Source organism: Typopeltis vanoorti, chromosome 4, assembly GCF_054136105.1.
Source record: "Typopeltis vanoorti isolate ZY-2024b chromosome 4, IOZ_Tvanoo_1.0, whole genome shotgun sequence".
Lineage (NCBI taxonomy): Eukaryota > Metazoa > Arthropoda > Arachnida > Uropygi > Thelyphonidae > Typopeltis > Typopeltis vanoorti.
In genome coordinates, this window is record NC_143552.1 from 97,593,001 (window position 1) to 97,617,756 (window position 24,756).

At 34.9% G+C, this 24,756-nt stretch overlaps 1 protein-coding gene across 1 annotated transcript in view; it reads left to right on the forward strand.

Moving 5' to 3' along the window:
• LOC150107531 (uncharacterized) overlaps window positions 1-24,756 on the forward strand; it is a 102,915-nt gene that overhangs the window by 13,513 nt on the left and 64,646 nt on the right. The window contains exon 2 of the mRNA XM_090391367.1: window positions 20,046-20,226. Within this exon, the coding sequence (XP_090247493.1) occupies window positions 20,046-20,226 (181 nt within the window). The remainder of the gene's footprint in view (window positions 1-20,045; window positions 20,227-24,756) is intronic.

Below are 24,756 nucleotides of genomic sequence, written 5' to 3' on the forward strand. Positions count from 1 at the left end.
AAAATATACCACTACTTTCCAGGCGCTCGTAAGGAAGGCTATCAGTGTTTGACCCTGAGCTGGCGACAGACAGTCTCGTTAACTCTTCCGGTGCACTAGGCCTCCATTATCAGGTAGAATATAGCCACGGCAACCAGCTGACGTCAGGACAAAAGGAGCAAAAATGTTATTAGCTCCTTATGGGAATTTGTGATGACTTGTTTTCTTCCCACCTACTCATCCATATTTTCTCTTTTTCTGCACTCTTTGGAATCAGTCCAGATGAGAAACATTTTTTTCCTTTTTTGATAGACCAATAAATTAGAGATACGAAATGCATTTCTGCATCTAGAACAGAACCAATAATTGAAGGAACGAATATTACTAGTTTTTATAAATTCCATTTACTATTTCATTGATGGGTCAGGGTCTTCGGGTATTTTATAGCATCAAGTGGCTTCCAGCTTCATTAAAACTAAAGAAATTCACTCAATGATTTTTTTCCCTCGATATAAATTTCAGCCCGAGTGTTTATAGCATAGTGCAATCATGTTTCGTTAGATTTAGGAGCCACCATGGTTCAGCCGATATCGACGATGCTCTTTTGTTGGAAAGAACTGGATTCGAATCCTGTCTAGGACATGAAAAACGTTTATCTCAGGGGATTTTCATTTGAAGGTAAGTTAGCCGATCTCTTCAAAAGTAGCAGAGTTTTTTCCTTCTCATAAAATACGCAAAACAACAAGAAGGATACACAATTTATAGACATAATACACTGGCCTCATTGCCTTGCTATTTATATTTACATAACACCTGAAGCAAGAAACAGAATTTCAAAATAATTCTGATTTCTATCTTCCTTTTAGCGATCATCATTATATTGTATATATACATGAATGGTATAGCTGAATAAAGCTGAAAAGTAATGCATCATCAAAGCACTCCTTGGAGTACTTTAGTGATGCATTACTTTGAGCCAACCAAAGACGAAACCTGACTTAGTAATGCAAATTTAAAAATTAAGCTACATTATATTTACAATCACATATACAGTATTGTATGAAATATGATGCAAAAGACTTTGTAATGACTAATAAAAATATTCATAAATTTATAACAATAGGGAGCCAGAAGAGAGAATGTGAAAGGCTGAATAAAATAGCATTTTATTTTATTCTATTGAATTGAATTGAAAAATTCAAATCAGCAGTATGTTTGGAGATGTCCTGGAGTTAGTTCGTATTGACTTGGCTTAACTGGTTTTTCTGAAGTACGGTTCAGAAGGTCATCTATCAGTGGCGAAAATTCAGAACGGTTAAAATTCCATCCGAGAACGAAAAACATATGAACTGCTGTTAACAAATTAAACAAAAATTCGCTGAAGTTTCATTTTTTTTATAGCAATTTTCATGTATTTATTTATTTTGCATTATCTTACCCTATTTATTTTTTTATTAGATGCTTTCGTATTATATTTATAGTACAATTATTTTCTAGTAACTGAGTAGTATACAGTAGTTAATAATAGTGACGCCTGGTTGGAAAGTTTTAGATTCGAATCTATTCCAGGTCAGCAAAATCTTTAAAAGGATCTTTTCAACTGAAGGTGAGAGTCGATCTCATACTGAGGTAGCAATTTTCCATCGGAAAAACTTGCTTGCATGCTTTCTTTTTATTTATTTATTTTTAAAACTATCAGACACAAAATATCTGGAAGAACACGACTATTGAAAGACAGAAAACTGGAGACAAGATTAACCAGCCTATCACTTCTAAAAGTTAAATTTATAATTAAAGCCAAGCCACTGTTTTTGTGAATCTCACTCATTCAAGGTTGTAAATCTATAGTACAAACAGTCTTGTTAAAGGCTTGATACTCTAGAAAATCTGTTCTAGAGACCACATGGCACTTTTTCAAATCGCTTAAGAATACCATATCCGCTATTCCCCTTTGCTAACTAGCCCAATCACTTTGAAGTAACAGGTCATTTGACGTAATACGTAAAGGAAGATGGGATGGTATCGATGAGAATTAATTAAATTCATATGAAGTTCCTGTTGGCTTATAAATATGGAGAGGAAAGTTGTAAGAACGGAAGAGGCTATTAAAAATAAGTAAAATTTGTCAATGAACACAAACATACACCCGTAATTAAATATTTTGTGGCTTATCCGAATATATTTATAAATTGATAAAATAAATAAATCGTCTAACAACTTTTTATTCGGAGTAGGGTAGTGCGCCTTTGTCTCTAACGTTTTTTTTTTGGGGGGGGGGCGGAGGTGGAGGGTATATCGGTTAGCAATCAGTCTTCACCTCGTCATTGATCAGTGTACTTTCTATCCAGTCGATAGATCAATGTTACACGAGAATACAGTAGACAACTGCCATCTCGTGTTCATCGTACTAAGTAGTATATTACAGTATGTATTATATGCGAGTTCTATGTTCAAATTTTCAGTTGCATGGTTAAAAACCCGAGTTTCTTTTGTGATTTCGTTTAGTTGGGATTATGAGCAATGCAACTAAGACTATAAGGTCAGTGTTAAGTCCTTTAATACCTTGTGTTCTCTAGCAGTTCGATTATTGGATGAAAAATTCGAGTTTCAGAAAAGAAATATCCTTCCATATGATGCCGACTAATTCGCCTTCACTTGAAAAGCCCTTTTGAAAGTTCTTCTTATAGACGGAATTCAAACCCGCCTTTTCAACCAAACAACATCTACTACGGCTTCTTTTTCGGTGGGGAAAAACTTAGAAAAAGTATCTCCAGGTGGTGACCAAAAGAGAACATTTAAGTTTTTATTCTAGACCGAGCGCCTTTGTCCCTAACAACATTTGAAGACAGATAGTCAGCCAGCGTCCACCCTTCAGCCTTCATTGACAGTGAGGTCAAGCTATCAATGAATCCAAGCTTTCATTCAGTGGAAGAGAGAGAGAGAGAGAGAGAGAGAGAGACTTATTAAATGTAAATTTAAACAATTGAATCACGGCTGTAATTTAATACATTTGATAATTCTTAAGACGTTCCTTTCCCCCCCTTAACTTCATACCCCCCGTTCCTCCTAATTTGCTCGGGATCCACAGCTGTGAAACATTTTTTTTAATATAATGTAAATTTAGTAATTCCAACAACACCTCCAATACCAATTAACCTACTTAAGAGAGATTTTAAATTCAACAACTTGGTGTGGTTTGAATTCCGAAAGAAGCAACTAAGACCTGCGGGGTCAGTGTAGTATACCTTGCTTTTCTGTCTCTGATTTGCCTGTTTGTTGGGTTAAAACCCAATTTTCCGGAATAATAATAATAATAAAAAAAAATCCTGCCACTATATGGAACGGCTATCTGACTTTTACTGAAAAATCTTCCGCTGTCGCGCCATTTTTAACCTTCTGCAAATGTCACAACGCGGAGGACAAAAGTTACCCAACAAATTACCGTTTTAATATCTTTTTTTATAACATTTATATTTTAGAAAAAATACTAGTTAGTGTAAGAAGAAACTGGATACCATCCTACATTAGGTTTGATTGCTTTTTCATCAAAACCTGAAGCAAGCAGATTTCGAAACATTCTACGCATCATGTTCATGTTGCATGCATAACCGGATATAAATTTGCAACATTTTCTCCACTACAGAAGTTTCCGAAGCAAGAAAACTTTTTATAACTTTCAATAATATAAACAAATGTTATTAAAAGGGAAAATAAAACTATAATGTTTACAGTAAAACTTTCTGCATTGTAGGCCGCTACATCTAAACACTCTGTTGAGTGTACGCATACGTATTGTTTGGTTGGTCTCATTTCATCAATTTGGTCGAAGTTCTACTAGTTGATAGAATCCAAATTCCAAAAGAAAAGCAGATTCCAAAGCCGAAGAGTTCAACAGCTGTTTTATTGTAAAATTATCACTTATTAATCTGATTAAAATTAACAAATTCATATCTCCACTGATGAGAAATTATCATAAAAATATGGGCAGTTACAGCGTTCTGTTTCATCCAATATCAAATGATTACTTTCATTTCAATCCCATATTCATGTCACGATCTAATCTACGCTAGCGGGTTTGACTGTTTATTACCCGAATAGTACCTTATGTTGCGCTGTAAACTAAATTAGGCCGCTCATTGACAAATAATCTTTATGTATGTAGAAAAGGTCTTATGATGATGCGTATTTGATACAACAAAAACAATCAGTTTTACCTACGTTTCCATATCGTGAAAAAAAAAATGCTTATTATTATTATTATGATATATTATTATCGTAGTTGCATAACAGGGTTTATTCTGCCTGCCACAGAGAGCGAACCGTCGACAAAGGTGAAAAGGGAATTGTGTATGATTATAGAGGTTCAAAAAAGAATAACTATTTCATTTATTTCTGTTATTTATTTTTTTATTTAATTCTTCAACAAAAAAAGTAAGCGATTTTTAATGTAGTCTGTGGACATCCTGTAGATTTAGCTTCGTTTCTCCATGGTAAGCGTGGAACTGAGCTAAATGACCACGTCAAAACTTCCGAAGTTTAGGTTTTAATTGTTCTTAATTTGGAACCACTGACCGGAAGGAGAGCCACTTAAATTAATTTAATTTAACTTAAATTAATCACTTAAATTATAGACTACCTAGTGGATTAATAAGTAGTTATTATTATGCGCTTGCCAAATTAAAATAGAAACACATTTGTCTTTGTGAGTGTTCGGTAATCTTAAAAGTAAACATTGAAATTCTTGATGATACAGAAGAGAATCAGTCGACAGTTCTGATTCGAGAGTTCACAATAACAACATATATTCCATTCTTATTATGACGAGAGAAATTCTTATATGAGCTTTTTCAATTGAAAGTGAGTTACCCGAACTCATACGTAGGTAGATTTTTCATCTCATATACAGAAAAAGCGTCTAGAGAAGACACCTGCACAAGACTCCATGAAAGCGTCACGTTATTAGTTTGAAAACAAGAATTCGATGGATTAGTTTATTTATGTATGTAGAAAAGGTCTTATGATGATGCGTATTTGATACAACAAAAACAATCAGTTTTACCCAGGTTCGATATCGTGAAAAAAAAAAAAAACTACTTATTATTATTATGATGATTATTGTTCCAATAATTTTGCTCTGCCTATATTCATAACCACGAGGCTTGACCTTGAATCCAGTATGATGTACGCAGAATGCTACTTACACAAAGTGGGCTTTATTATATGGATGTATGAAATCCACCGACGAAATGTATTCGGAGTATAAATCTACTCTTCTGAAGGCCTGAAAAACGAGTTTAAGTCCTACATGGAACATAAATATCATGAAATAGCTCATGTTTCATTCCTACACAAAAATAATGATTATATAGATACGGTCAGACATAGATAAATCAAATTTCTGTCTATTGAATGTCACCTGTCAGTAGGTTCACGGCATGGCATGTTATGTTACAGGTTGCTGAGCCTCATCTTGTTGCAGACAATCCCACTGTGTCTCTGCTGTGAAAATCAATGTAAGAAACAAAGCAAACTTTTGAAAGACGTTGAATTTTCAGGTTTGCGTGGGTCTGTGAAATATACGAGTACGTATTATTGTATTATTTTTTTATATGGCACCTAGAATACAATCATCTTAGGTGGAGACTATTTTTATCTGTCCATCTTATGACGTCTTAAGGCACTTACTAAAATTACTTACAAAAGTATGTGTTTTAATCTACGCTAATTAATTATTTATCAAAGTACCTCTCTTCACTATGCCCGATTATAGTCTCAGACTCTAGTACAAAATCGAGACGAACTCAACTGTGAAATGTGGCGGGGGGGGGGGGCTTAGTGAGCCCAATGAAAGCCCTCAAGGGCGCTCTATAAATTAAGTAAAAAATTGAAACTCGTTGCTGGGCAGGGGTAGAAAATCTTAAACGCCTGAGTCTAATGCCTTGGTTTTTTATTTATTTTATTTACTTATAGTATATTTTATTTTTATAAATTATTTTGGTAGACTTTTTTTTTGCGAGCAAGTACTTTTACATATGATAAACTAACTGAATAGAAGTCGAATAAATATCAGAATAGCAGCTGAATTTACATGGCAACGTGGATTTTGCAAGTGGAATTCTAAAAACAACGTGGATTTCGTAACAAAGCAGCATAATGTATATTAGAACCTAATTTATAACAATAATTAATTTATAAATTAATTATTTGCTTCTGTCTGTGTCGTGGCAGCAGGGGAGGAGCAAATGTTCGATAAACACTATACTGTATACATTATTAACATTGTGTTCTATTGTTAAGCGGTGATTCTTTTGCTCAATGACGCGCCACTGATTACATGGCAAAGTTATATGGAATAGCATCATTAATTTTGCGCTTGATAAGTGCATTATCGCAGTCAGAAGGAAAACGCGATGTGTGTTCTGTGGTTGGTAAACCACAGTGTCAATTCTGTCCGGAATGCTACGAACCTTTGCAAGATTTTTTTATTATTAATAATATTTTTAATAAAGACGATTTAATTATCTTATACAGCGGTAGCACGGTTGTTCTCCTGGAAAGTTTTTTTTTTTTCTTTACCCGTTCCCTCACAAAACAGACATGTACAGAAAAAAAAATGGAATTTAAACGCAATATACTGACATCACGGTTTTAATCGCTTCGCTCATGAATTCGACCAATTCAAATTCCTATTTTATAATTTTCGGCAGAGAAACAAGTACAGAAGTGTCCTAATTAAAGTGTATATTTTAAAAAAAAAATACTTTTTTAAAATACATCGCATTATCCTCTAGCCCAGTTACGCATTCGAAATCTAAGCTAGCAAAATACAGTTCACGTGAAACGCACGACCTGGTTTCAGTAGAGAATTGTTGCTTCAAACTCATTATATTCATTCTGAAAAGATTTAAAAAAAAAAAAAGCGGTGCTCCTAGCAACAGACATTACGGAAAGAGAATTTTTGCTGTTTTGCCCAGTTATCAGCCCACAACTAAACCATATTTAATCGTAGAAGGCAGAATATCATCGCAATTAAGTAAAATTCATCTTGGGAAGGAGGGTGGAGCTTGTTTTAGCTCTCTGTTGTTAGCTGTTTATGGGCTATTTACTTCAACTGCAGCGTTTCATGGCCCGCACGTCTCGGAAACTTTGTCCATTTAATCGCCCACTCCTTAGACTGTGGAAAGTTACGTCTAACAAGAAGGAATTCGTTCATTTTACTGGCCTTTGATCAAGTAGCGAGAGAAATCAGATGTAGCGTCACATTTGATTTATCTTGCTGATGTGTGTTCGTTAGCGATCCTTCAACCGTGATTATTGCCTTCTTGCTACGTGACAGCATGCTCTGCTGCTACAATTTCGCACCGATTTTAAACACCTCATCTTGTCAATTATTTCTAACTTCGCATCATTCCTTCGCCACTTGAACTTGGAGCAAGTTGAAACGAGAGTCGAGTTTTCTGTACTCTAAATGGAGACAAGAAATGATTACACTAAGTAATAGGAAGTGCGCACGCGCAAGTCGTTTATTTCATCATATGGGTATGATGAAAAGCAGATGACTTGAAAACCATCATTATTTGTTTAAGAGACTGAACTTTCTCTCGAAGATACTTGATGTAGGAATTTATCCAGTTGAAGGAATGTGGGAAAATGTAAGATACGATCTTTTGTTTCTTGGTGGAATGTAGAAATGTCTTAGTTATTATTCGTTAACTGAATCAGCGTTCGCTAACAATCAGTTTATTTGAGTTAAATTAAACAGAGTGCATTTGACATAATTTACAATAGTAGATATTGCTTTTAACAGATTCATCGTTCGAACACTCACCTTTTGTTGCTATGCCTATACGCAAAACTCAAACGCGCCCGGTTTTATTGTGTTTATTTGTGCCAACCGGTTGAACAAACAAACGCTACAATTATGTCTGATTGCTCACGACAATGAAGTCGTGTGCCCACACAATCCAAACTAGCCGTAGGTTTTTCATTATTGGCTCATGTCATTGAAATTCTGTACGCTAATTCAATTGCTCTCCTATATTCGCCTTCTCGCACGAACAATTCCGTTAGGACTTCCCCCCCCCCCTCGGAGCAGTGGACAGGGAAAAACGCACCCACCACGTGATAAGAATGCAGGTTATCGAGCACGCAGTAACTATCAAGTTATTTTCAGTAAAGCTTGCAGGTTTTAAAGGGAATTTCACTGCTCTGCACTCTATGAGTATCAACCAATGGCTTCCACGTCTATAGTTACTTTTCGCACCTTGACACTGCGGGAAAAAAAAAAAATTATTTGAATGCGGTGCATGCGGATATGGTAACGGCGCGTGACGGGCTATAATGAGGCGTATATGTAGAACAGAAACATGCCCCATCACATTGGACTTTTCCATTAGCCGAAAAAAAAAAAAAAAATATATATATATATATAAAAGAAAATTAGAAAATAAATAAATAAACTCATTTTGTAGTAAGGAAATTTATTTCTTATGATTTTACTGTGCTGTGCCTCCATTTCTACCAGCTTACATATTCTTTGGTGGCAATGATAACGGGAGAATCAAAGTCGATTATTGTTGTTTTTCACTTAAAAGGCGATACAGCTTACATAAAAGTATTACTCGATCTTATTTGTATTTCAAGAATATTAAATTAAGGAATTTAAATGGATTCCTTACTCGAATGTCTTACTTGATATGCAAAAATTTTCTGGGGGAGGCTATTAATTTATTTTTATTATTGTTACTTTAAAAAAAATAATCAAAATTATTAAATAATAATATTAAAATAATAATATTAAATAAAAATATTAAATAATAATAATAATTACTCTCCCCTCTCCCCCCGCCCTCCAAGAAGCTGCTATCTACCGATTGTATTTGATTCATTTTTTGAGGGGTTTTTTTTTTTGAAAGAAATTGAAGAATTTGCGGAGGGCAAAAATATATATAGGTAATGATTATGTTAGAAAGTTAGTTCTGAGTAGATAAATAACTAGCAAAATTCGAAATTCGCATCCGATTTACTATATACATGTAATTCCGAAATGTATTCTCCATAATATATTGTACTATAAAGCAGTTTGCTTATTCTTTTTATATGGTTTTTTCCCACCTACGAAAAGTTTTTCATACTATAATACTGCGAATGGGCTAAAGATTTTTTCGACTTTTTAAATAAATTTTATATTTTTTTTTATTTTTACATATTTTTATTACTTATTATAATGCGATTATAATATAAGTTAATTGTCGTTTGATGCATCACACACACACACACACACAAATTTTATAGTGTGAGAAAAAATAGAGTATGATATATCCGATCTCAAGACGTTCACCTTAAATATCGAGCGATAACTACGTAGACATTACTTTACCAAAAGTTGCAAAATGAGCATTATTAGCTAACGAGATGTCATATATAAAAGGACCACTAAATTAGCATTTCTGTTTAGGGCTAGAAAAATTGGAAACTCATTCTCTATATCTATAAATGCAAGTTAAGAATGCTGTTACTCGCGAATACAGTAAACTGTCATCTAAAGTTATTGTGTGATATTGATCAGGTGATCAATATTAATTGCTCAGTATCAAGGGCAATGTCTGTCGCTACTCTCAACTGTGTCCTCACCTCAGTTCTCTTGAAAAAGATAGCGAGAGTCATTAGCTTCTTTCACCACTTTTAACTTCACCAATTAATCACCAGCCGCCAGGGTGGATTCTGTCGCTTTAGATCAACAGGAGATCGACCCCCCCCTCCCTTTGCCTTCATTACCCATCTCTGGACACGTGCCAGAAATGATTGGTCGTTTGGAATTACGGCTATGAGGTAAATGTATTATGTCTGTAAACTATCTGTGTTCTTCTGCATTTTTGTCTGCTTTGGAGAATGGAAAACCACAGTTACTGGGAGAATAAAACCCTTCACCTCGGTTATGAGACCGGCTACCTCACCTTTAATTGAAAAGCCCTTTTGAAGGTTCTTCGCGTTTTAGACGGAATTCGAACTTTGGTCTTTTCAACCAAAGGGCATCTTTGATACTGAATGAGCTACGGAAGTTCATCAGAAAAGCTCTGCATAAGTTTGGAGAAATTCATGTACATTTCCAAATCGTGGCGATCTAGCGCAGAGGCCTTCTCAGTGAACTTCCACCACTATCCATTTTTTTGTAACTAACTGGTCCGTTTCCTTTCTGGATCTTAGCTCTCTTTTATAGTGGATGGTTTTGATGGCCTTCTTTCTTCAGATTTTCTAATACAAGAAGTCCCTAGGTCTAGTTTGTTTCTCCTATACTCATCCTCTTATACGTTATACTCCTCTCTTACTGGCACATGATAACACATCTCATTTTTCATCCTTATTTGGGAAATCCTGTGATACTTAAACATTTTTTCCACAGATGTCGCCCATATTTTAAGAACACTAAAAAAAAATCAGCTTCCTTCTTTGATGATAGCAAATCTTCAGAGAGAGAATCCGATTTCTGTTCTATTGATATAGGCCTCTACCCTTTCCTGACACACACACACACGCGCACGCGCGCGCGCATCATATGTGTTGGACAAAGACATCAAAAATCTTTCTAAATTGCTGAATTGGCGTCTAACTTTCCTTATGCGGAATCACGAGGATAAACTGAAAAATTATGCCAGAAAGCAGTAGCCTGATAAACAGTCTAACTGAACCTAAGAACTAACGCTATTTCTGAAGATTACAACCGCAAATTCAGACGAATCAGCTTGTAGCAATTTGTATAACTGATGATTTCGAGTAGAAAGCGAATACACATTCAAATTTTCGCATCGTGCGCAAACGGGTGACGTGGTAACACTCAACAGGATAAATGGCAAAAAAGATGCACTAAGCAAATTGTGTTTGAAGGAAGCTCATTTCGTGAAGGAATAAAGTTGTAAACCCGGATGTCTTGTAATGTTTCAAAGACGTCAATAGATGATTTCACGCAAGGAAGAATTATTGGAAAGCTTGAAGGAGGCCACAGAATTACCGACATTGCCAGAGAGTTTGGAATCTCACATAACGTTGTATCCGGGCTCTGGACAACCTCGCTCTACCATTAAGCATGAAGACAGATGTTTGGTTATAACAGCAAAATGTAATCGACGCACCACGGCAGGTCAGCTTGCAAGTCGGCTCCATTCAAGCACAGATACGTAGCTCGACAAACTGGCAAGATCCGCGACAAGTATTAGCCCAAAAGCCTATAGTCTGCGTCCCTTTATCCACAACTCATCGTAGAACACGTTTTCAGTGGTGTTATATTTATTAAAATTGAACAAGGCACTTAATGGGCAAATGTACTCTTTACAGATAAGTCATTTTAGCCTCTCCTCCGATTCTAGACGACACTTGATCTGGCGTGAAAATGGTACTACTTACCATCGCTAGAATTTTCTTGAAAAGGATAGATACGGCAGTGTGCTAGGGTCAAAATATGGGGAGGTATTATGCTTAATTGACACACCGAGCAAAAAAATGCTGGAAAAAGGGACTGTGACTGGTGAGCGATATTGCAACAACGTTTTTCAACGTCATGTTCGATTATTCCGTGATGCTTTAGGCGAAGAATTCATTTTTATGGATGACCATGCCACACCACTTCGTGCACGAGCAGTGGATATACTTCTGGAGATCGAGGATATTAATCGAATAAAGTGGCCAGCACGCCCCCCCCCCGATCTCGGCCCCATAGAATACGTTTGGGACGCAACGGGGAGACGCATTGCTGCTCGAAATTCCCCCTACAGGAAAAAAGCCTACTCTTGCTCCGAAGGAGGAGTGGGCCAGTTTGCCCCAAGAACTCCTGAATCACTTGGTGCAAAGCATGGTATGTATAACGTTGTGAGAGCTGCATCCCAGTTCGGGGTAGACATATTCCATGATGAAATGTCTCTCCGCACAGTAAGCACTTTTTCTGTAAGCACTGCACATTAATTCCTTAACTACGTCCCTTGAAAATTTGTAACTTTTGCTAAAAACGTATTGCAATTTAATTTGTACGAAACTTAAAACACATTTTTTGTCATATAATTTATTATTATGCTGGCAATAAATTTATGTCCACATTTGGCTGTAGCCATGAAACGTTTCTCATATATAGGTAAAAATGTAGTTCGTCCTTAGGTTTTTGGATTCCAGTGTACAAATTCACTAGCCAGCTTTTCCATACCTCTCATTCCATCTACCTCCGTTATAGTGAAACAAGGTTCTTACCTAGTGCTTCTCAAGGATTACAACTTCAAGCCGGTAAAAAAAAAAAAAAAATCGATAGGTTTCCTTTTCTTTCTTTTGGACCGCTATCCTGGACTAATGCGTTATGGGCTCTGCAAAATCCCATGTATGAAACAATTTTTTTCAAAATATATTTTAAGCATATTGATAGAAGGATGGAGGACGAACAAAGTAATTATTTTAGTAATTAATAATAATTACTAAAGTAATTATTATTACTCATAAAATCATAATACAGATGACATTTAAAAAGATTTTACAATGCTAGAAATTTAAAAGTAATTCTTATGGGCGTAGTAATTTATTGCTTATTTTGAGTTATGTGTCAGTCAAGTAAGGAAATAATGAGGAAAATGATTATCAAATAATGAAGGATACATACTTCACTGCGCAAGACTAATATGGTAAGCAATAAAAGCATTCCAAATACAGGATGTCCAAAATACGAGAAGTTTTAAAATCCTGTGAATAATACAAACGAGGGTTTGATCTCCATTATATAGTCGGATGTTACCTGTTTCGTCTGTGTAACGGACTTGATAACTTCTATCATTCACAAAATCATTAGTAACTAGCCTTTTCTATAAAATAACTATGTAAAATCACAAATGTGAAATCAGTTCACTGTGTAATGAATACATAATAAAATTATTACATTTAAAATAACAAACAATAATTTATTATTGTTATTATTATATCTAGTGTTATAAAACTATGGGGAAAACGGTCATTTAAATACTTTGGCATTTATGTTCTGTAAAAATTTCATTGAAATTACAGTTTAAATGACGTAATTTTTAATGAAATGCGAACAAACAACAACTCGTTCTTCAGCATCTGATGCCGCCACAAATGAACCATCAATGGGCTTCACTGTCTACTCAACTTGAGATACTCCGCACTGCTTGACTCACAAACAACCACCTACGATACTAAGAACATCCTGAAGACGTGTCGTTGTTCTAATAACGTTTGCTATTTGTTGTTTGAAGGAAAAAAGCAAACAAAATAAACTGGAAATCCTAGATGATAAAGTACCTACCGTCACATTTAGACTAATCGGCTATAATGAACAAAAGAATCGTAAGATGTAACAGCCATACTCAAAAGAACTGCCGGTTTTCAAGTGGATGTTTCATGTTTAGTCACTGCACAAACATGTTGAGTCATTAAACGAACTGGTTTTACAATATAAAAACACAAAAAAACTTCCCGCATTCAGAATAAAATGCTTCAAGGTAGTTAGAGATTTTTTTTTGTTTATATTTCTCGATATACAGGATAACACTGGTTATATTTTACTTTAATATTTATACAAAAAAGTTTATATACCTCTTATGAGTCATCAATGGCTTAATTGCTGACTGAAATTCTTTAAACTACTGAAAACTCAAACCTGCTCCATAAACATGCTCATAAACGCCCACTCCATAGAGTTAACGAAGGCAATTGTCAGGAGGACAAAGGTACCTTTTCGCTCTAGTGTCTTTTTATAATTTAGCAAAAGCAAATTATATCTTACATTTTGTATTATACAAAAGAAAATCCAATTTGCCAAGCTCGGAGGAATCTTTTTACTATGAGAGCAGAATAAGAAATGCCGAATATTTCACATCCTTTTCCCGAATAATGATAACAGTCCGTTTTGATGAGGAAAAAAAAAATCCAAATTCGCTTTGCTTTTATATAAAATAGATCGCTAAAATAAATTAGTTATTCGACTTTCGTAAACCAGGTTTGAACTTCTAGTCACAACTGTTTGACTTTCCTAAGTTAATCTACTTTTATAAAACACGCAACTTTCTTTTGTAACGGTTAATTAAAATACGAATGCCATAGTGGACCTAATTGTATTCAAATACTTGGCATTTGCTGCACTAAGGAACACAAGCCAACCGGTCAAGTAAACCCCTGACACAACCGTTGTGCTACCATGTTACAAACTACAGCCCTGCCTCTGTTTAGTATTGCTCATCTCAAATAAAAATGGTATCTTGAATTAACATATCGCACAGTTCATGCTGTAGGCATGCTCATTTGGATTTTGCTTTATGCGTTACAAGAGGCAAAGTGTAAGATGCGTTTTTAAAAATGCAAAATAACACGAGGGAGAAAAGATACGTTTTTCACTGTCGTTATTATATTTATGCCTATGGATGCATAATAGCATATGGATGCATAATAGCATATGGATGCATAATAGCATAATAATAGCAAACTATAAATAGGCAATTTTACGTCGAAAATTGTTTTATAAAAGTCGTAGTTCACGTATGTACTTCAGATAGTCCCAACCAACATAAACATCTTCTGACATGGTTTCAGTGATGAATATCTCTTGTTGTGTTTTCGTAAACAATTTCTTTTTCGCATAAAGTGTCATTGCTATTTCTAGAAGTTTCTCTTCTTATCAGCCAATGGAATGATTCTTTCTGGTTTTCATCATCGATCGGCGTTCTAGATACTAAATTGTTTCATTTTAGATTCATCCCCCTTCCTCCCCGTCGTTGTGGGGTTTCCCAACGTGACAGTTTCGCTTCGGTGAAATGCTATTATGGAAGTGATTCATAAGTTATCGAAATAACTCGACATTTATTATATTAATCTAAATCTCATTATGAAAGAGGAAATTTTTGTTCGATTCCTATAAATGTCCTGATTTTATTTATTAGTCACAGACATTTGTAATTAAAAATCATCAGTACAATTGATTGTATTCATCGCGTATGATTCTAATTTTGTTCAGAAAAAATAAAATAAAAATATTCCGAGAAGCTTGCTTTGTGCTGATGTGGCTGATCTAAAGGACAGGGACGATTGCGCCTCCTACAATAAATAGAAGCAAAAAATAAAGAAAAAAAAATCCTACCCCTATATGCATAATAATTAAAAATATAATTAAAATTTTGAAATGAATGCTACAAGTGAACAGCTGAAGTAAAGTACGATATATTAAGATGGCTAAATATTTCTTAACCCCCCCCCCCCACCTCTAATATCTCGAATGCACCTTCATTTAACTAAACTCTGGATCTACTATCTCGGCCAGGAAAGAAACACTTGTACGCGCGATCACAAAAAACATCATGTGCGAAGATTCAAGAACATTTAAGTATAGTAACATGCAATTGAAGTGTTCGAAAATAATATTTAAAATGACAGAGCGAGGAATATTGAATAAATTAACAGAAAGATATTTCAATTTACTGGTAGCTGCATATACGACGTGGTCTTAAGCTTGCTTTTTTTTTTTTTTTTTTTTTTTAATTACGGCAAAGGCTGTATTTCAGATAATCCGGAAATCCTCCTCTGAAAATCTAACTTTGAGTATTTTCAATCTACTCAGGCCATCAGTAAGCAGGGTGATGGTCTCACACTGGGAGATAAAATTCATCTCCTGCTTAGGGACACAAACATCCGTGCCCATGGTGGAATTCGAACACTTAGCCTGTTGGTTGGACAGTAGGTACGCCATCCACTCAGTTAACCAGGCTGGTAAATGTAATGTATTTTTCAAAGAAATTCCCCAGATTTGGGGGAAGGAGGTTTTACTTAATTACGATAATCATTATAAGAACCTACTATTTATGGCTGTGTTCTTCACTAGGTGTTGGCGATCTACTCACACAATGAGTACCGTGATAAACCGAATTGACACACGTGTTTCAAGTAACATCGTATATTACGTATTCGAAGTAGCAATTATGGCGTTTCTTTACAACACGCTCTTTAGCGTAAGAAATTTATACAATACATTCGTATTTTCAAGGACATTCTTAAACATTTAAAAGCCTTGAGAAGTTTTAGTGTTGAAGCAATTTCAGAGTTCTCGCCACCTCTGTTCATATAACCGCTGCCTTTGGATGTGGCAGATGGGTGGACCCAACTGACTTCTCACCCTTCACCCCCGTTAAATTGTGAGGACATTATACAGTCATATTAATATTTGTATTTCGCACGTCACTTCTCACGCTAGTTTGTGCTGTCAACACTGTCAGTTTCACATAACGTGCAACGTGCTTATTCTTTCTTTCTTCCCCCTTCCCATTTGCGCGAGGTTAGCATTTTGACCTTGATTCTGTAGATACTGCTATTAACTTCCGTATAGCAATTGTGCGTTGGTGGAGAACTGGTTTGGTGTTTAGTCTAACTTCGCTCTGTTCCGTATTTTAATACCCTGAAGGTGGCTTTCTTCGGAAATTTCTCATTTTCCACTGCCTTCACTGAGATAAAGCACACAAAACATTTAAGGCGTGAAAAAAGTAAGTAGATTTATGTAGCATTAAAAAGCTTGAAAATACATGTACTCATTAAATAAAAGCATACAGATGTTCAGTGTGCAAATAAAATTCTTCCTTCTCCGCAATAGGCTTGTGATAGTCCATTTGAGAATATATATATATATATATATACCAATATTTTTTATTATTATTTTATTTGTAAAAATGATCAAATTTGAGAATCATTTGATTTTTATTTTCACTTTGCAATGAAAACTAAGCAATTTGAAGTGAGAGGTTAGGTTAGGTCTTTGAAATTGTTTTAATGTAAAGAGTAAAAAGATATGAAAATCCACTGGTATAGGTAGTTCAAGTCGAGCTAAGCGAATAGATTTCTACACTTTGGTGTTAGCCAAAAGTTCACTGCAACACAGTCTTTCAATGTGATTTGCACACAAACACATAGACAGATTTTTTTTCATGTTATAAAATTCGAGTAATAATAAACTAATATTACAAGATACAGGAATTTGTATCTTTCTCTCACCTGAAATACAGCAGCAACATTTAGGACTTTAAAGATACTCTTTCTCGTTTTAGCAAAATTGGAATCCGAGGCACTTATGAATTAAGAATAAATGCTTCGTTTCGAGTTCTTTCTTGTAGACTTTTTGAAACTCTTGATCTCTCTTTGATCCGCTCCTGAAGGCAAAACTTCTTCTGAGAACTAGTCATATCATATAATGCAAATATGAAATTTCAAAATAATGGTGTTTTATTTAACTATTTTTTATTTGTAATTACAAAATGTAAGACTCAAATCGAGTCTTACATTTTGCAATTTTACTGGAAGACACTCCGCACAACACTTACTTCACTTGCCACACGGGGACGAAGTGTGTTCTTTAAAGAAAGACTCCAGCATTCATTTCTCAAGAAATAAATTCCGACCTTAACAATATATAGTTGGAAAGTGTAATACATGACGTTTGAGGTTGAGTGAGTGGACGCATCACAGCTTTGCAACCAGTATAGCGGTAAGGATGTGTTTTTGGTAAATGATTTTCTGCAGAAGACGTAGAAATATATTGAAGCATTTCTAAGTTTAATTTTTTATACTTTTTTTAACGTAAATCTTATAATAAGCAGGGTGTTGGTTTCATAATGGGATATGAATTCATCGATCGCCTAAAGGTAGGATTGAAGAAGAAATTTGAATTTTATCTTTACGGCGAGACATACGAGACTAGTATATAGCAATAAATAATCCATGAATATTGTTATTCTCTTGGAAATTACAATAAATTCCCCTTTATTTAGTTTGGAATTATCCTTATTGTATTTCTCAGAAGAATCGTAATTAACAGTAAAACATATATTAAGTGGAACCAAGGACGTACAGTTCGAGCTAAAGATCAATTACTTGCAAACGAGACAAATTTATGCAGCACAGGATAGCAAAATGTCAAGGCACTGGCAACGTATAAATCTTACCACGCATGTGTGTTAAACTAGGTCTTTGAAATTTAGGAAAAGTTATTTTCCAGCTGTTTGATTTCTGTATAGTCATCAGCACAAATACGACACTCCACCTGGATAGTTGCCAAACCTTGAAGGAGATTAATGAGGCTATTAGATGCCAAACATCAACAGTGTGTGCGTGGCAAGTAATAGGAAATTAATGCTTGCAACATCGTAGTTGAACTAATGTAGTCTAAGCTGACTTAAATATCACATAGAATGTTTGTATTTTTCTGTTAATTATAATTATTTCAGTCTGCATCGATGCACTGCAGTAACAGGATTAGCCATTCAGCTTTCCCGATTTTATAAAAAAAAAATGGGATAAAAAAAATGACCATCTGACTCTTAAAGAGAGAGCTTTTAAAACTTGCCAAAAATTTCGTTATTCACACACGGAAGAAATTTTATGTATGACAATAAATGTGGTAGAATAAAATGTAAAGTTTTTATCATTTAATAATGAAAATTTAGAAATGTTGAAAAATAACCAATAGTTGTACAACTGCATACATTAAACAAAGAATATGTTTGGTATGTGTACATATTGTGAATTGCTTATGCATATGTCTGATACAGTTTGTGTTCATGCACAAGAGTGGGCAGACTAGGCGACTGCACTTCAGCACGACTACCAGAGCAAAACGATAGCATCTAAGCTCTTCCTTCCAACAGACAAATTTACAATGTTATTAAAGTGTCTAGTCAGGCCCTTCCCTAGTATTTGCAGGGCCCGAGGTAAGAGTACAAATGGCGGCCCACATACCATATGTCCAAAAATTTTAAAGTTATAAATCAACTAGGAAATTGTGTTAAAACAAATAAGTTCTCTTATCTTAATAAATATACCTTCATAACGATGAAAATCGAAAAATATTTGTCAAGTAATGATATTTATATGATTGAAAGTCGTCAAATTATCAAAGATAACTGATTTATTTATTATCGTGCATGTCTGAGTGTTCTGTTGGTGGGCCAGCGATGTTTGAATGAGTAATAAAATAAAGACGTACATAATTCATAAATTATCATAAAATTTATTTTTCCATCAGACTGATTTCGAATATTTCATTTTCTCCTCTTATTTAATAGATTTATTTTTGTGTGTTTGTGATATGCAGGTTCTCTAAAGCGTGGAGCCCTGGAAGATGTCCCTCTCTTTACCTGGTCTAAGGGTGGCACTGTTTTTAGGATTGATTTAATATTTTCATCGGGACATATTATGTTGCAGGTAGGACAGGAAACTAAATGTAAATTAGGACAGTCCCGAGCACTCCGGAACATCTGGCAGCCCTGTGTGTGTAGCTGAAAATAAAATAAATCGCTGTTTATTTCGTACTGGCAGTTTATTTCCACTTTTGTCAGTGAGGATGACTAGAAACATAATTTTATAATCAAACTTACTTTACTTTTTGAACTGCATATTATATTGCAAGAACAGTTCATCTTTCTTTTTTATGAATACCAAGAAAAAAAGCTATATTGGCCCGAGATGTTTCAGCCAAAGTTTTTAAATAAAACTTTGCTTCCGATTTGGAACTGATATCACTTCTCACTGTGCAGAGGCAAAAAGTACAGGTGATGAAATTGGCGGCTACGTCTAGACTAGCAAAAAATTAAAATAGGTCACTATAAAGCATACTGATGAGCATGCGTATTCAAATAGTTTATTGTGATACGGTACCGATTAAAAATATTAAAATACAAAACTTGCGAATAGTATTTAATAAAACTAAGAAATGGAATAGTGGAAATATTAATTATTTTTAAATAATGTGATTAATAGAAGGCATAATAAACTTAATAATCCTTCTCTCTCTCTCTCATGTGCCTTAACTTTCCCAGAATTAAAAAAAAAAAAAAAACTGAAAATATAAAAGATTAGAATAAGGTTCTCATAAAGGAAATAACAAAATTCGTGTGTGTATGTGTTTCTCCATCAGGTGCGATGTGTTTATGGAATCTATTTCTCTTCCACTGTCATGGTTTCAGTTAGTTGAGAAACAGTTCGTATTCTAGCAGCTAATTTTATACCATGCGTTTAGATGAGATGACTTACTGATATCATTTCAGATCTTACCAGACGAGCTGTGTGCAGCCAACAAGGCATAAGACTGGACTGCGCCATTAAAAGTATCCTAGCCATTCATAAGGCATATTTTACAACTGAAGTCAGCCAAGAGAACATAACTTGCAATAAGGAAAAAGAAGCAGTATCCTGCCAGGAGGACATCAGGTGGTCTGTTAATAAAAGGTAAATGTTTTCACTTTTCTTCCGGATTGCATCTCATTAAAATAAGTTATATTGACTGAGTTGCTTTTTTTTTTGTCAACCCTTTTACTAATTCTTAAGACAATTTAATACATACTGTAGAATACAGTCCAAAAGTTGGAACTGACGCCCTCTTTCGAAATATTGAAAATAGTGCGCTGATAAAAAATCAGTGGACTATTTTAAATTTTAATTAATGTTTATCACATTGAAAATAAATCTCATTTTCAGTACTAATCAAGATTTGGAACCAACGTCCTCTATCCGCGAGAAAAATGAGGCATATCATTTTTTTTTTTAAATCCGATTTCGTTTGTATCAGATTGAATCTCTAAATATTATTTTCAGTCATATTGTCCACATTTCAAGTGATAATTTAGCCATCAGAAATCTTGTTAGCTTGCAGAATACTAAAGAAGCAAACTTCACTTTTAATCTAAATGCAGAACTCGACCCAGATCCATTTTGATTGTTCTTTATACACTTGCAAGAGAGGTTAATTGGCTGTCATCCGTCTGTTGTGTAGCAACATCGTAGCCCACCCAGATAAGCGTGTCACGTGTCTAATATTATTATTTCCTTTCCCATAGTCACACCCTCCTTTCTTCTCCGTTTCACTGTGATTCCGTAGGATAGATGCGGCTGACGGATCGTGATAGAAGTGGCGGTTCCATGTGTATTACGCAATGCACTGTATCTGTATCCTATAAAGTGCAGTTGAGAGCCTTCCTGTTCTGGCAATGCGCCTTCTTTAGTGCTCATCTCATCTCTGTTAGGACACGTGTGCTGTATTTTAGGTCGTTAAGTCGAGCTCAGAATTACTTCCTCCCTCTTTACTTCCTCCTTAGGGATTTTATCTCGCACGAAACTGTGTCGTTTTGAATTTTTGAAAGTGTTTTGTTTACATCTGGTTTCTAGGTAGGTCATAATGGCTTTCTACCGTTATCTTTTACATTCTTCATCGATTTGTTTTGCAGTGAAGATACATTTCAAGGGAGAATAGCAAAACTGGGCTGATGGAAGTTTACTTTCATCTTTAGTGTATCTTCTCCTTCCCCCACCACACACACACACACACATACACACAGAGAAGATCATTAAGTTTGCGTGACTGGAAATATCGAGATAAAGTTGAAAAACAGGACTAAGTTTTGTACAAGAAAATGCCGTCTCTTAATGTTTTTTTTTTTTTTTTTTTTTTTTTTTTTTTTTTTTTTTTTTTTTGCAGAGCCTGTGTAGCTCAGTGGATGTGGCGTTTGCCAGCCACGGCGCTTGGCCGCACGAAGGAAGACTTGGTTTCGAGTCTAGTCGGCGACTAGAGGAAATTTTTCTAAGCCTTTTTTCGACCGGTTCCCGAGTTAGTCGATCTCTGGCACGGGCAAGCAGGTTTTTCCTCCCGGAAACTCGGGTTTTTCGTCCTGTAAACTCAAGAAAATCGACCGTAGAACCCACATTATTTCAGACATTAAATATATTGTGTTAGGGTTAGGGACCACGAGATGGCGGCACATTTGAGCCGTCTCTCTTCACTGAGTACTGCTTAATTAGTGATAGCCTTGGGCCATCTATCTCTGATTGGTACCAGTGGAGATTGAACTGCCCACTCAGTCTCCAAAAGTTAGATAGGGCTAAATGGCCTCGCCTACTCCCCGTATACGGGAATAAAAAGGCGTTAGCTGATTTTTTTTTTTTTAATGTTTTTTGCTTGTTAAGTTATTCACTGCATTCTATTGTTTGTTCACAAAGCTAGTACATGATGAGCAACGATACATCGTCATCTCTAACTTCAATCTCAAAGATTTAATGATAGTAGAAATGAAAGCGGCACAGTTTGTGCAGCATTAAATCCTCGTTGGGAGAATTTTCGAAGTTTAGAATATTCGAGGCAGAACATAATCCAAACTTATATGCAATGGAATATGGAGGAAAGAGAATGAGGTGATTGCTAGCAGACAGATTTTTCTTATTAAAGTCACGAAACTATTTAAATACTTATAATTGTCAACATAAAATAATATGACCTTGATATTTTATATATAATAAAATAAAATACATTCAAATATTTTATTTCATAAATCCCGAAAAGTAAACGCATAAAAATTATTATTAACGAAACTTAAAGTTTGATCATAAAACTCGAATTCACCATCAGGTGACACTACTTCAGTCTGCACAAAGCTGCTCTATCGGGTAGGTATACATAAAATCTGCTAGATCATTGCATGTTTACTTTGAAGTTGTAGCTGTAGGAGAAAAGTAATACATTGAAAAGCATAATTGTGCCCTTTCGGCCTGTTCAACTACAACAAACAGACAAGTTTTTTTTTTATAGCCACTTATATTTTAAACTGAAAATTCGTTGATTATTATTGTAGTGGTGATGATAGTAATTCCGTTTTATTTCTTTTTTAACTAGTAAAATAGCACACAGTTATTTTTAAGTCTAAATTTCAAGATCACGTATTTAGTGGAATTTAGCCATGATTTTGTGTATTAACTAAACCAAAATGTAAAAACAACCTCTTTGTTTTCATACAGACGATCCTTATGGAAAGTGTCATTTAAATATCTTGCCTAACGAATCGAATATTCTATTTGTATCTCGAAATAAAAAGAGAGATAACAAGCGGACGCAAGTCGTTAATATCATTTTATGGCTCTCCTTCCGTCAAGGGTAACAAGTTGAATCCGTTTCGTCCAGAGCTCTGCTAACGAAAAAAAAAAAAAAATTGAAAAAATTCAAGGTGATTTGAAAGTCTCGAAAACGGGGACACAATAAAAACAAACATTTATCACCAGCGCATAGTACCGTCAATAATTCTATAGTTTTTTTGAAATCTGCCGACTATTGATTGCTTTTTCCATATAATACCCAATTTCATGGTGTCGCAGTTCAGGAAAACAATGCCTGTGAAGTGAAAGACCACCAGTGATAACTCATAGTACATCAAAAAAGCGGCAGAGTGACTTCCTAATTCCCTACGGATATCATTATAGTCTCTATTATAGCAACGCTATCACGTATACCGTAGTACCGAAGTCTACACCAAAACATCTATACTGACGCTTTTTTTTTTTTTTAAATTGCATGAATCCCACATGATCCGCACAAACTATTAGTAGTGACTTTTGAGATTCACTTGCGAAAATTAGTAAATATGAATTGTAGGTAAAGCACAGTAGTCTACAGTGATCCTACAGAAGAGATTTCTTCTTCCCTTCTTGAAATAACTATAACCTCGTTTTTTTATCTAATTACCCAGTTATTTTCTCATCCATGTAATATATATCTCAACATTTTTGGGAACGTAACAGAAATGCCTGAAATTTTCGATAAGGACTCACTGGATATGAGGTATACAGTGGTAGGCAGCCTGTAACGTCATGAGGCAGTTGAGTCCATTTTATGCTGCCTGAGAAATGTTTTCATGAGATCCGTAAAATCTCCCGATATATATATATATATATATATATATATATATATATATATATATATATATATATATATCGGGAGATTTTACGGGAGATATATATATAATATATATTTCGATTGGTCATACTCATGCTGTGCACATCAGATAAAATTTTCTGTGAAAAATTTTGGATGTAGTTCAGGACCGTATTACGTTCCGAAATCGTATGTTAAAATACCACTCACCTTGGTTATTTATATATCAGGTGATTGAAAGTTATTCAAGTCTTAAAATATACGTCTTCCTTGGAGCCTTGTAAGATAAATTATCAATATAGCTCTTTCATAACTTAAGACACTTTTCTTTTCATCATAGGTGAATCTTAACACTTTTATGATCCAAAGTACAGCTACTAATCCTACTAAGCATACTGGCATAAAGCTGTTCGATATACAGTAAAAATTCCACAGTTATTGTACAGTGACGAAATGGATTATGTGAAGCATATTTATAGGACTTCGATAGTAATTTTAGGATACAGGCAGCTGTGTTTTTGAAATATCACAGAATGTTACACCTAAATAGTGTCTAAAGATAAAGGATTCAAATAATTGAACAGCTACTGGTTGTATGATGCTTTAGAACAGGAGTCTTCAACCTTTCAGACAGTGCGGGCCGCATTAAAAATTTCAATGAAGCCCGCGGGCCACTAAGCTATACTGCGATATATAGAATTGTAAGATGCTTTCCAGATTCACAAGGAACGCTGTGCATTTGATACTTTATATAAAATCCTATAAAAACAAACAAACTCAGCTTTAAGAGCGTAGGTAGGAGTCGGGTTCATGATAAGTAAATACAATCAATACTTGAAAAAAGATAATTTAATGAAGAAAACATTCATTTTTTACAATGTCAATGGGAAACTTGGCAATGTTTTTCCTTGACCAGTTTGTCGATGTTGGCATCAATGTTGGAAGTCGTTATGCGCAGATTCTCGAGATGTTGGTCCGTAATCCGAGTTCTTGTCTTGGACTTCACATGCTTCATTCTGGAGAAGAACTGCTCACATAAGTATGTGCTTCCAAACAAAGCGCAG